Source organism: Tupaia chinensis, unplaced genomic scaffold (assembly GCF_000334495.1).
Source record: "Tupaia chinensis unplaced genomic scaffold, TupChi_1.0 Scaffold000263_1, whole genome shotgun sequence".
Taxonomy (NCBI): domain Eukaryota; kingdom Metazoa; phylum Chordata; class Mammalia; order Scandentia; family Tupaiidae; genus Tupaia; species Tupaia belangeri.
In genome coordinates, this window is record NW_006159743.1 from 412,705 (window position 1) to 424,377 (window position 11,673).

Below are 11,673 nucleotides of genomic sequence, written 5' to 3' on the forward strand. Positions count from 1 at the left end.
GTGTATGGAAAGATATTGCTTTAGCCTTACATAGCAACTGACTTAAGAAAATATTCTGTAATTTAATAGTAAACTAGGTGAGAATGGATTAAAAGTAATAAATCTGAGATCGTATGTTTTCCAATTTGTTAAGCAGTCTTCACCATACTTGTGTTTCCTACTTGTGGGCAGTAAGTGATAAAATGGGGTTGAGTCAGATCTATAAAATAGGTGTTCACTCACCTAGAAACCATTTGGAATAGTCTAGGCATCCACTTAGTAATGTCCTATAAGGTTTAAGAAATAAAAATTAATAAGTAATATATAAAAATATCCCATTGAACGCATGCTTGAACAAGAAAAAAAAACAGAAAGAAAATAGTTGCCTTAGTTCACTTACAATTTTTAATATCCAAATTTGAAAAAAATTGTAGAGAAAACTGTGAACCTGGAATACTGCTAGTACTGTTATGTTTCTTTCTTGTATTTGCATCAAGTGTCTAAGAATGTTAGTGCTGTCCAAGGCTTAATCCTAAAATGCCTACTCTTTTACAATTGATACTTTCATATTTACAATGTTTTCTTTTTCATTTTTGACATATCTCTTAAAATGTCTACTCTTTTACAATTTATACTTTCATATTTGCAATGTTTTCTTTTTCATTTTTGACATATCTCAGGAAGGAGAAATTTTTCTGGTGCTGATTAGTATGTGTTAAATTATGTCAATGAAAATCAAACCCTCTTACTAGACAACTGCCTCTCCCTTCTCTCTCTGGGTGCTGGAGCAGAACAGTGCTGAGGAGTCATTATTTAAATTATGTATAAATCAAGAGAACTAGTTCATTCCTACCTTGGGCAGTGCTGGCACATAACCCAAGGGCCAGTTGATAGCACAGCAGTTAAGTCCTATGCATAGAAGGTTTTATCCTACATGGCCAATTGTGGTTTGAATCCTGGTCCCAGTGACTTGAAAAACAATGGTAGGTACATGCATATTCATGTCCAAAACCCTAATGAGATGGGAAAATAGAGGAGGAGAAAATAAAGCATGACCAAGCCCCACTGGGGGATTCTCTTATTCTCTTGCACACACACACACACACACACACACACACACACACACAGAGGCAGTTAAAAAGCACAAAAAATCTCTTAAAATTTAATATAGTATGGAGTGGGCCCCATTACCTAGTGGTTCAGAAAGTTTGATTCCACATGGCTGAACTATATTGATTCAAATCCCAGCCCACATAGCCTAGAAAACAAACCAGGTGAGGGTGCATATATAACCCAAATCCTGGCTGGATGGAGAAATGAAAACGTGATTGCAGTAAGACCATGGTGGGTGTTTTCTTCCTCACTCTCTGCCTGTCTTTCTCTCTCTAGATAACACACATGTCCCCTGGCAATTAAAAAAATAATTTAAATAGTGTCTTAATTTCTACAGTATAACTGTTGACTATGTATTATTCACCATGGACTCCTTTGGTGGCTAGATGGGTCCTGTCCAATTGCTGCCATCTTGTTTTTGCAAAGCTTAAATTTGTTTTTTATATTTGAAAATGATCCTTTAAAATCTGGACAATGCTCTCATTTTTCACATGAAAAAAATTAAGTCCTAGACAGATTATGAGTTACCTAAAAGCACAGAGTTAATTATTAGCAACAGAAGCAACGATGGAAATATATTTCCTGACTCCCATTATTATACAACAGTCTTGTATTTTTTTGAGATCTTTCATAAATTCAGTAAAGTGTGATTAATTTAATTTAACTAACTAATTTTTTAAGCATGAGACTGTGGGAAACTATAAAGAAAAAGTCAGAGCAAGTCAAAACCAATTTCAGAATCAATGTTTTTTAAGACGTTTGTACTGCAAATGTGAGTGTACTGCTCTAAATGGCGTTCAAAGACCTAGATTCAAGCCAAAAATCTTGTTTTTCTCCCAAAACAAAATTCCAGGTTTTAGTGAATGAATTTTAAAAAAAGAAAAAGGAATTCTTGCTTAACTCTATAAATCTACATTTGTTTTATAGAGCTACACTTTTGAAGTTAAAGCTAGCAAAGTTTTGAGATAACTGTCTTTCAACCTCATTTAAACAAAAAAGCAAACAAGTAAGGGTTTTGACTAAAATGGCACATTTTTAAAAAGTCTCTAGGGACCAGCAGATAGCATAATGGTTACATCATTGGACTCCCTCATATTTGACCATGGTTCAAGTCCCAGACCAGGTGACTTGAGACTCATGCCAGGCACATGTGTGCACATGTCCAAGATCATGTGGGAAGAATGGAGGAGAAGGGATTGCGGTGTGGCCACGTCCTCTGGAAGGTGATTTCTTGCTTTCTGTTTCTCTGTTTCTCTCTGTCTCTCCAGCAAACGCATGCACCCTATGGCAAAAAAACGCTTAAAAAAAAAAAAAGTCCCTAATGAAAAGAATTAACTACATTCTTTAATAGTCTATGAACTGTTACAGACCTGATGAACAGAACGTAAAATGTATTTGATTCCAAATGGGTTGCTTTATGTATTTTCAATGCTAGCCAGGTAAAAGAGAAAGCATAATTTTACATACACCCTAAAAACTACATATAAAATTCATTTGCTTTTCTTATTATAAGAACAGAAAAGTCTGCTCATTGATTTATAAGGTATTTATATTTAAATAAAATAATATGGGTAAGCTAAGTTTGAAAGTAGCATAGAATAAGTCTACCTTTAATTATACTTTAATTTTGGGGATTGGTTAAGAAGTGACTTTTTTCCTTCTCATGGTACCAACTCAATTAATCATCTACTAACACTTATATGAGACATATTTTCTTTGCCTTTGGCCCAATCTGTAATTTCCTACTGAACAGACCACCTCTGTGTAAGATTAATGTTTAGTAATTTTTAGCTCTTATTTCGTTTATAAGACTGTCAAGTCATTCCAACTTTGAGATTTTTTTTTTTAATTCACAGATTCAACCAATGTACTGTCTTGATGTAACAAAGTACCATAGACTAGGTAGCTCATAAACAACATAAATTTATATCTTACAGTTCTAGAGACTGAAATTATAGACCGTGGTGCCAGCATGGTCAAATTCTTTCTCCCTGTTGCAGACTGCCAACTTTTCAATGTATCGTCACTTGGCAGATGGAGGGCCAGAGGGTTTCTGGGGTCTCTTTAATGAGAGCACTAACACCATTCGTGAGGACTCTACAGTCATGACTTCATTACCTCTGAAAGACCCCCACCTTCTACTACCAGTAGGCGTTACAATTGGGATTAGGGTTTCAACATATGAATTATGAGGTCATACATTTAGTCCATAGCAAGTAACACTATTCCACACATTGGTGATCTTTGTGTTTAAAGCCTCCATTGTTAAGATATGGTTTTTCTAGCTGGCCTACTTTCTTTTAAGGTTATGGTAACAGTGTTGTAGTAAGGAAATCTCTCCAGAGTTGAACATTTAGAAGAGACCATAGTCTCATTATTCGCTAAATACTTCTAGTCTTCTCTAGATAGATTTTGCCATAGTTGTCCTACTATAATTAGTAAAATATACTTTAAAATTTTTTTCATAATGTTCTTTAAGTGTTATTCTGTTGTGAACTGCTTCCTGATGCCAATCCAAGTCAGAATAACTTTCTAGTTTTCATAATGATAGGCCCATAGATGAAGATTTCAGTAGATAATATTAACTCTTCTAAAATAAAGCATAAGAGACTGGTCACCCCAAAACAGAACTTATTTGTGATAATATGTGAATCTCTGTTTTGTAAGTTGAATGTTTGAAACAAGACACTCTCATACATGGATAGTAAATTAAAAATGAAACTTTATATTTTTTTACGACAGAATTTAACATCTGTCCTCAATGCCCATCCTACATGTTAGTGGAAAGGGTAGAAATCAAATCAATTGACTGCCTTTAATTCCATCCACACAGACATTCTGCATTTCATTCACATTTTTCCCATTCACACTGTTCTTAAGTTTGCAGTTACATCCAGGATGAGTGAGTTTAGTCTTCAGTTATTATCTGTTCACACCTGCATTCACTGAACCGTCCATCATCCCCTTTAGCCCCCAGGTGCCATCATCTTTCCATGTGGCATTTACCTTGGTTCTTTATGTTGTTATGTAAGCTGTTAGGTAAACTGTTATGTAAGCTGTTTTCTCATCCAGGTACAAGGTCTCCTCAGCTAGGGGCCTCAGAGCAAATGCTTCTATTCCTGACCACTTGGAAATAGCATTATGCTGCCCCACCACCACCCCCCATCCCCCCCACCCCTGTACCATACTGAGTGTTTTAGGGCTTCAGAGGGATTTTCTTAAGCACACTGTTTTAGATGTATTATTCAGAATTTTCTGCTTTAATGGTGACACTTAGTGTCTTTTTGTGGACTTCTTTAATCTTTAGTCTCCCTAGATATCATCTCTCTGTCCAGCTCCCCAAACCTGAGAGTATTATCTTCAACTGCTATAGGGCTTGAGGGCAGGATGGGGAAAAGGGCTCATCTTGGAGATCTCTGTCAGTGTCTGGGTCTTGCTTCTTTTCTGCTTTTCCTCTTCCCAATCCCCAACTTAAAGATCTTTATACCCCTTTATTTAAGAAAAATTCTCTCTGACATTACATTATGTTCTTTTAAATTTGTTCTTTATGGCATAAATGCTATAACTTGAGTCCTTTATAACCTTGATTTTTGATACTCACAGACTTTTTTTTTTTAATGCCAAAAAGCGAGAGAGAAAACACTCCCCCCACCACACCTCAATGGGGCCTTGTCATACTTCAGTCTCCTTTCCTCCATGCCTCCTTCCCATCAGGATCCTGGGCACATGCACGCTTCAGTCTCCTTTCCTCCATTCCTCCTTCCCATCAGGATCCTGGGCACATGCACACACATGCCAGGCATGTTTTCCAAGCCAACCAAGGTCAGTCATGTGGGATCTGGCTCCCTCCACAGTGCTTACCACTTAACTACGCTACTGGACCAGCCCTCAAAGACAGACTTTTAGTATTCAACATCTGGCTTTTATATTTATCTTATTTTGATTTTGAAACTGAAAGTATATTTTTCTTGACCTGTTACTCCCACTATAGTTTCACTGGATTATCTTGAAATTCCTATGCCAAAGAAAAGTCTATATTGAAAATGAAAACTTGGTGCCAGTACATGGTGTAGTGATTACGTCATTGAACTCCCACATGGCCGACTGCAGTTTGAGTTCCGGACCCAGTGGCTTGGAAACCACACCAGGCACATGTGCATGCATGCCCAAGATCCCAGGAGGAGAATAGAGGAGAAGGGATTTGGGGGCGGCCATCCCCCCTTGGGGGTGATTTCTCACTTTTTCTCTCACTGTTTCTGTCTCTCTCTCTCTCTCTGATGAGTGCATGCACTTGAAGGCCAAAAAAAGAAAAATCTCCTAAAAACAAAAAGGAAAAAGGAAAACTCTAAAACAGATCTGTCTCCTTGTAGAAGAAAGAAATCCCATGAAGAAAAGAACATTAGTTAACATATTTGTATATTGTCACAATTCATATACTTTTTTTATCTTGTACAAAAAAATACTTTTTCTCTCTAACAACATACATAATACCTTTTTTAAAATATTTAAGTCATTTTTAGAAGATGCAATATCTTTTGGAGGTTTTTTTGTCATTGGTAAATTGAATTTTTGGCACAATTTGTCTTCAGATTTGAATAACTTAACATCCTATTGTGATGAAATTATGCTGTTTGTGAGAACTTTTGATGATTTCTGAGAAATGTGCCTGGCAATGATAATAGAATTCTTTTTCTTATTTGTGAACTGGGTCACTCTTTTTTCACATTTTTCTTCTTCAAATAATTTTAGGATATCATCAGAACAATGGCATGATTTGCAAAGGCAAAGTTCCTAACTATCCTGGCAGACCAGTTACTGCTGAATCAATTATGATTTGAAACATCTCACACATGGTAAAACAAACAGTTCCATGGGAAATAAACATCCTTTCCTTGATTTGCAAATATGCTCTTCTCTGTTCTTCCAGAGAAGAGCACTTTAGGCTGTGGGTTCATGTCTCACATTGTCTGGGCTTTGCCAGCAAGAACTTCTGCCTTTGCATTTCTAGCACCAAGCAGATTCCCCAAGACATGATGCTCGGTAAAATTTAACTGAATTATTTAGCCACTTTCAAGAGGAGACAAAAGGTCTATCTGATAATGGACATTTTTAGTTCTACCTAAAAGGGGACATTTATTAAAATAATCTATTCCATTTCCTTTAAGAACTATGATTTAAGTTCTTAAATCATAAAATTTGGTGCTAGAAGGAATTTCATAGATGATCCACTCAAAATCTCTGATTTTTCAGGAGAAACAAGTGATGCCCAAGGAAGTTAAGGGGCAATCCCAATAGTCTACTCCCTCTCTCATCTAGAGCTCAGTGTTCTTTTCGATGGCTTCGGTTTAAGTGAGTTTATTATAGTACATTGATAATTGTGCCTCCCATTTCTAGGGCCCTCAAGGGAAAAAAGGAGCTCCTGGTCCTTCTGGGAAACCTGGGATTCCTGTAAGTAACAGGTCACTTTTATCTTTCTTGTTTTTCTAAATAAAATTGACAACTTTAGCAAACAGAAAAGTTTGGGGCCAATTATGTCATGTTGGGTAAATTAGATTGTCTTAAAAAAATTTAATCCATGCTGGAATACAGAGGGAACAAAATATGACCATTTACTCAAACCCAAACTTGCTGTTTAAATAAAAGTCCCTGCAATTGCAGGATGCAATTTTTCTGCATAATGGAGCCATCTTTAGACTCATACATCTCTCTGATCATAAACTCCTAGAAAATTGGGAACTTGGAGTAATGACTAAAAGGATAGTAACAAAGGACAGAGATCTCAAGCATAATTAGAAAGACATGAGGTGGATTTTAATTGGAGAACTCAGCCTCTTATTCTCCTGAGAAATAGAATAGAAAATCTTAGAAAAAATTTAAATGAAGATTAGTTTTACCTTAGCTATCAGTTTCCTCGTTGGCCAGGCGAGTATGTGTTGACAAGCTGTCAGCTATAAGCAAAGTTTCCTCTAGCCAAGTTTTAGATACCTGCTTTGGGTGGCCTGTGTTGGTTCAAAAAGAGTAGAGAAAACGAACATAAATTTTAAGCACAATAAAATCAAAGATTCCCTACAGATAAACTCCAGTTGCCCAAGAGTAGAAACAAAATGTTCAAAGCTTTCTTTGGTCATATAATTAACTGATTCAAAGTAGCAGCAAAAGAGCCATAATTTACTTCTTGGAAATATAGCACGACACAAGGTTTTGCCAATGGTGGAAAATGTTATATCCTAAACTGACAGATTACATATAGTTTGATCTTTTTTACCACAGCTGGTTAAAGCCTGAACTGGCAAAATGAGAAATACCGAAGAATTTACATTAAAAACCCAAAGTTTACACTGTAAATTGCAGATTACCTTGACAGTTTTGTTTAGAGGACTTTTTTTTTAATGCCAGGAGGCACATGTGCATGAGAGAGAGAGAGGGAGAGAAAACAAGGCCCGTTCATGCCACAGTCCTTTTCTACATCCTTTTCCACTTCTACATCCTTCTAGGATCTTGGGCACATGTGTGTGAGCCTACCATGTTTTTCAAGCCACTAGAAATAGGACTCAAACTCTGGACAGCCATATGGGACTCAGTGTCCTCTGTCTAGCACTTAATCACTGTATTATAGGGTTTCCCCTATGTATGGAACTTATTAACCAGCTACAGGTGCACAGCAGTAATGTAATGCTCCACAGTGCTGAAGACACATGGGAAGACCCCAGGTTTCATATCATGAGGCCTTCCTGGACAGTCTGCACACAAAAACATGTGCCAGTGACCCTGGGTGACTGAGTCTGGGTGGCTGAGTCTGGGTAGACTATACCATAAAGACTCTAACAGAGGGTCTTGCTCTCTTTTGGAAGAAATAAGTTAAAAAGAGGGCTATCTGTTCATTTCAATTAGTAAACATTAAGGAATCTAGGAGACAGAGGAATATTTGTCCCAAGACAGAGTACAAAAATTTAAACTCCCCCACACTCCCAGTAATATAAAGATATTTGTCATTTACATATTTATCCAGCATCTTTATAATCCAAGCAATTTATTTTTTTATTATTATCAAGGGACTTCCAGGCCTACCTGGGCTAAAAGGCATGCATGGATTCCAAGGAGCAGATGGCATTTCAGGAAACCCTGGAAAACTTGGGCTACCAGGAAAGCAGGGACTTCCTGTGAGTAATATAAATATCTCTTTGCTCTTAATTTCTTTTCCGTAAGAGTCTCCTTGCTAAACCATAGATATGTTGGCTATTTTTCTTAGCTTTGTCATTGGCTCAAATTAAGTCAATCATTTCTTTAATAGTTATTTTGGAATGATATTTAGATTTCCCAAGGAATGTCAATGGGTACATTCTCTTGGATATTTTATTTATAATAACCCATAATATTTATAGTTTATGCCATTTTTATACATCTGCAAACTTATAAAGAACAACTATAATGGTGCAAAACATCAGGGCTATATCCTGGCTGTGCTTTTGAGTTCATCAAGTGTTTTAAGCTACCTTTGGAACATTTGGACCTTGGCAGTAACTCAAGGTACGTGCTGCCAAAAATCATTTTCTCTACTTTTACAGCCTCAGTGTTTTATGGGAATTATATGGCTATTTTTTCTGTGTTGGCCTACTTGAAATGCAATGATACAGATTTACACTCACTTTATACAAATTTCTTATATTTATTTAAATGTTGTATTTTAGAAAAATCATAAAATCAGAAATTTTAAATTAGATTTTTTTCCTTCCCTTATACATTTCCCCCTCATTCCTTCCCTATTGTCATCCTAGTCCAGATATTTTTGTTAATCTAGAGTCTATTTTCACTCAACAGCGGAAGAATTAACTATATACTTTCAAGAACCCAGTAATATTTACCTTTTTACAGTTCTATATTTAGATATAGTTGTCTATTGATTTTATTTTCTTGACTTAAATAAAAAATCAACCCTGTTTATTCAAATCTAGCATGGTTCTATACCTAGATTCAAATCCAAATTAACATTCCTTCACTATGTATAGTGAGTTAAGTCATTTATTTAAAAAAACTATAACCTAATGAATTTAATTATTTCAGAACTAGATATCTAGTCAGAGTCTATCTGAAAAGAAGAATATTTTTAAAGAGTCTTAACATGTTTTTTATTTGTATTGGAGGAAATGGGTCAGAACATAAGAGCATCAGAGTAAGACCTAGAAAACTATGACAGCCAGGCTGATGTTTTTAATGAAAATAAGTATTTTATTAGCTGGTTAGAAGATTTCTATTGAAAGTCCTCATCGCAAAGGGAGATCAGGCACTGGGCCTTCATCTTTATGGTGCTGATCAGGATCACTAAATAATAGTCTTAAAATGAGACTATGAAATTTTAAAAATACAGCAGTAAATAAAACCCACTGAATTTGACTGACAGCCTATATTTTTTTGGATAAAGTACTACTGGGAAATGTTATAGTGAGTATTTTCTTTTGCTTTGAATGAGATTTTGGGAGTTTAAACAAAAGAAACAACATTTACAAATATATTTCTTATTGCTACACACAGTTTAATCATGAAGTGGTATGTATGTAGATGTTTATAAGGCTAAAAAGTGAATTGTAAATACTAATATTAGCAAATAAACTTATTTAATTACTTTATTAGATTATAATCAAGTTATTGATCACTTAATTAATAGAAATTGGATATTATTTGTGTTCTAGCTAAAATACTGCCAATGCAGGTATTCATTCCAGATATGAATGTATTTGAATAAGAATTTTAGATATGTATGTATATATGTATTTGAATAAGAATTTTAGATATTCAATATGTGAGATATTCATTGGAATATTAGTGACACATCAAAGTCATCAGTTAATTTTTGCATCAGGTCATTTAATGATTCCTTCAGACAAACAACTTTTTTCTGGCAATATGTGATACCTGAAGGCCCTCCTAAAGAAAGATTGAAAACGCCATGCAATGAAAACATTTATTTAGATTATAAAATTATGAACCATTTTCTCTTGTATAAAAACTACAATGTGGCAACTGAATTTTTTCTTTTGCTAGAAATAAAGCTGACATTTTCTTTCTTTTTTCTTTTTTTTTAAGGTTCAGGATTTCTTTTTTTCTTTTTTTTTTTTGAAGAGGTTTTTGCTGTAGGGCGCGTGCACTCGCTAGACAGACAGAGACAAAAAAATGAGAAATTGAGAAATAACCCCCCAGGGGGGATGGCCACGCCGCAGTCCCTTCTCCTCCAGTCTCCTCTGGTATCTTGGGCACGCACACACTCGTGCCCGGTGTGAATTTTAAGCCACCGGGTCCAGGACACGAACCGCGGTCGACTACATGGGAGTCCAGCAACATAGCCATTATGCTAACTGCTGGTCCCTCTTTTTTTATTTTTAATTTCATTTTCTTTTATACATTCAATCACATTATTATTTGGCTTACAAAATGGATATTTCAACAGATGAACATTTCTCCCTCCCTAGTACAGTTGATAAAACTACAAAATATCTTCAACAAATAAGACCAAATTTCTTTGTGCCATCAATGCTTTGCCTCCCTATTTTTCTTCTAAATGTCTTTCCTCAGACCCACCTCTTTCACACATACTATATCTGGTATTTGCATCTGTATACTGTGTTTCTATATCCTTTAGTCAATTATTTTCAGTCATGAAGTGCAGACACTCGGTATATATTAAGTGGGGACATACAGTGCCTCTCCTTCAAAGCCTGGCTTGCTTCATTCAACAGTAAATCCTCCATATTCATCCACTTCCTGTCAAAAGCCAGGGTTTGGGAATAGTATTCCATAGAGTATATGTGCCACAGTTTTTCTATCCATTCATCTGTTCGTGGGCATTAGGGTTGTTTCCATGACTTAGCAATTGTGAATAGTGCCACAATAAACATCGATGTCCAAGCACTTTTCTGATTAAGTATTCTTTTGTCCTTTGGGTAGATACCCAGGAGTGTGATTGCTGGATCATATGGTAGTTCTATTTGTAGATTTTTGAGGAATCTCCAAATTGTTCTCCACAGTGGCTGGACCAATTTACATTCCCACCAGCAGTGTAAAAGAGTTCCCCTTTCACCACACCCCCGCCAGCACTTACTGGTGTTTTGTTTTTTTGGGGTTTTTTTGTTTTTTTTTTTTTAATCTTAGTCATTCTGACTGGGGTTAGGTGGTTATCTCATTGTTGTTTGGATCTGCATTTCCCTTACAATGAGGGATGTTGAGCAATTTTTCATATGCCTAATTTTAGCTATTCAGATGTCATCTTTAGAGAGTGGTTTTTCCAACTCATTCTCCCATCTTTTAATAGGATTGATCATCTTTTTTCAGAACAGCTGCTTGAGTTCCTTGTGAATTCTGGTTATAAATCCCTTATCTGACACATAATTTACAAAAATATTTTCCCATTCTGAGGGCTGTGTATTCACACTAATTACTGTGTCTTTGCCATGTAGAAACTTCTTAGTCTGATGTAATCCCACTTGTCTATTTTGGGGATTATCGACTGTGCTTTGGGGGGTCTTACTTAAGAAGTCCTTCCCTACCCCAATGTCTCCCAGAGTTTCCCCAGTGTTTTCCAAGAGCGGT

At 35.9% G+C, this 11,673-nt stretch overlaps 1 protein-coding gene across 1 annotated transcript in view; it reads left to right on the forward strand.

The window, feature by feature from the left end:
• The window catches only part of COL24A1 (collagen type XXIV alpha 1 chain), a 322,594-nt gene that overhangs the window by 236,396 nt on the left and 74,525 nt on the right, over positions 1 to 11,673 (forward strand). The window contains exons 45-46 of the mRNA XM_006149476.1: positions 6,487 to 6,540; positions 8,145 to 8,252. Of these exons, the coding sequence (XP_006149538.1) occupies positions 6,487 to 6,540; positions 8,145 to 8,252 (162 nt within the window). The remainder of the gene's footprint in view (positions 1 to 6,486; positions 6,541 to 8,144; positions 8,253 to 11,673) is intronic.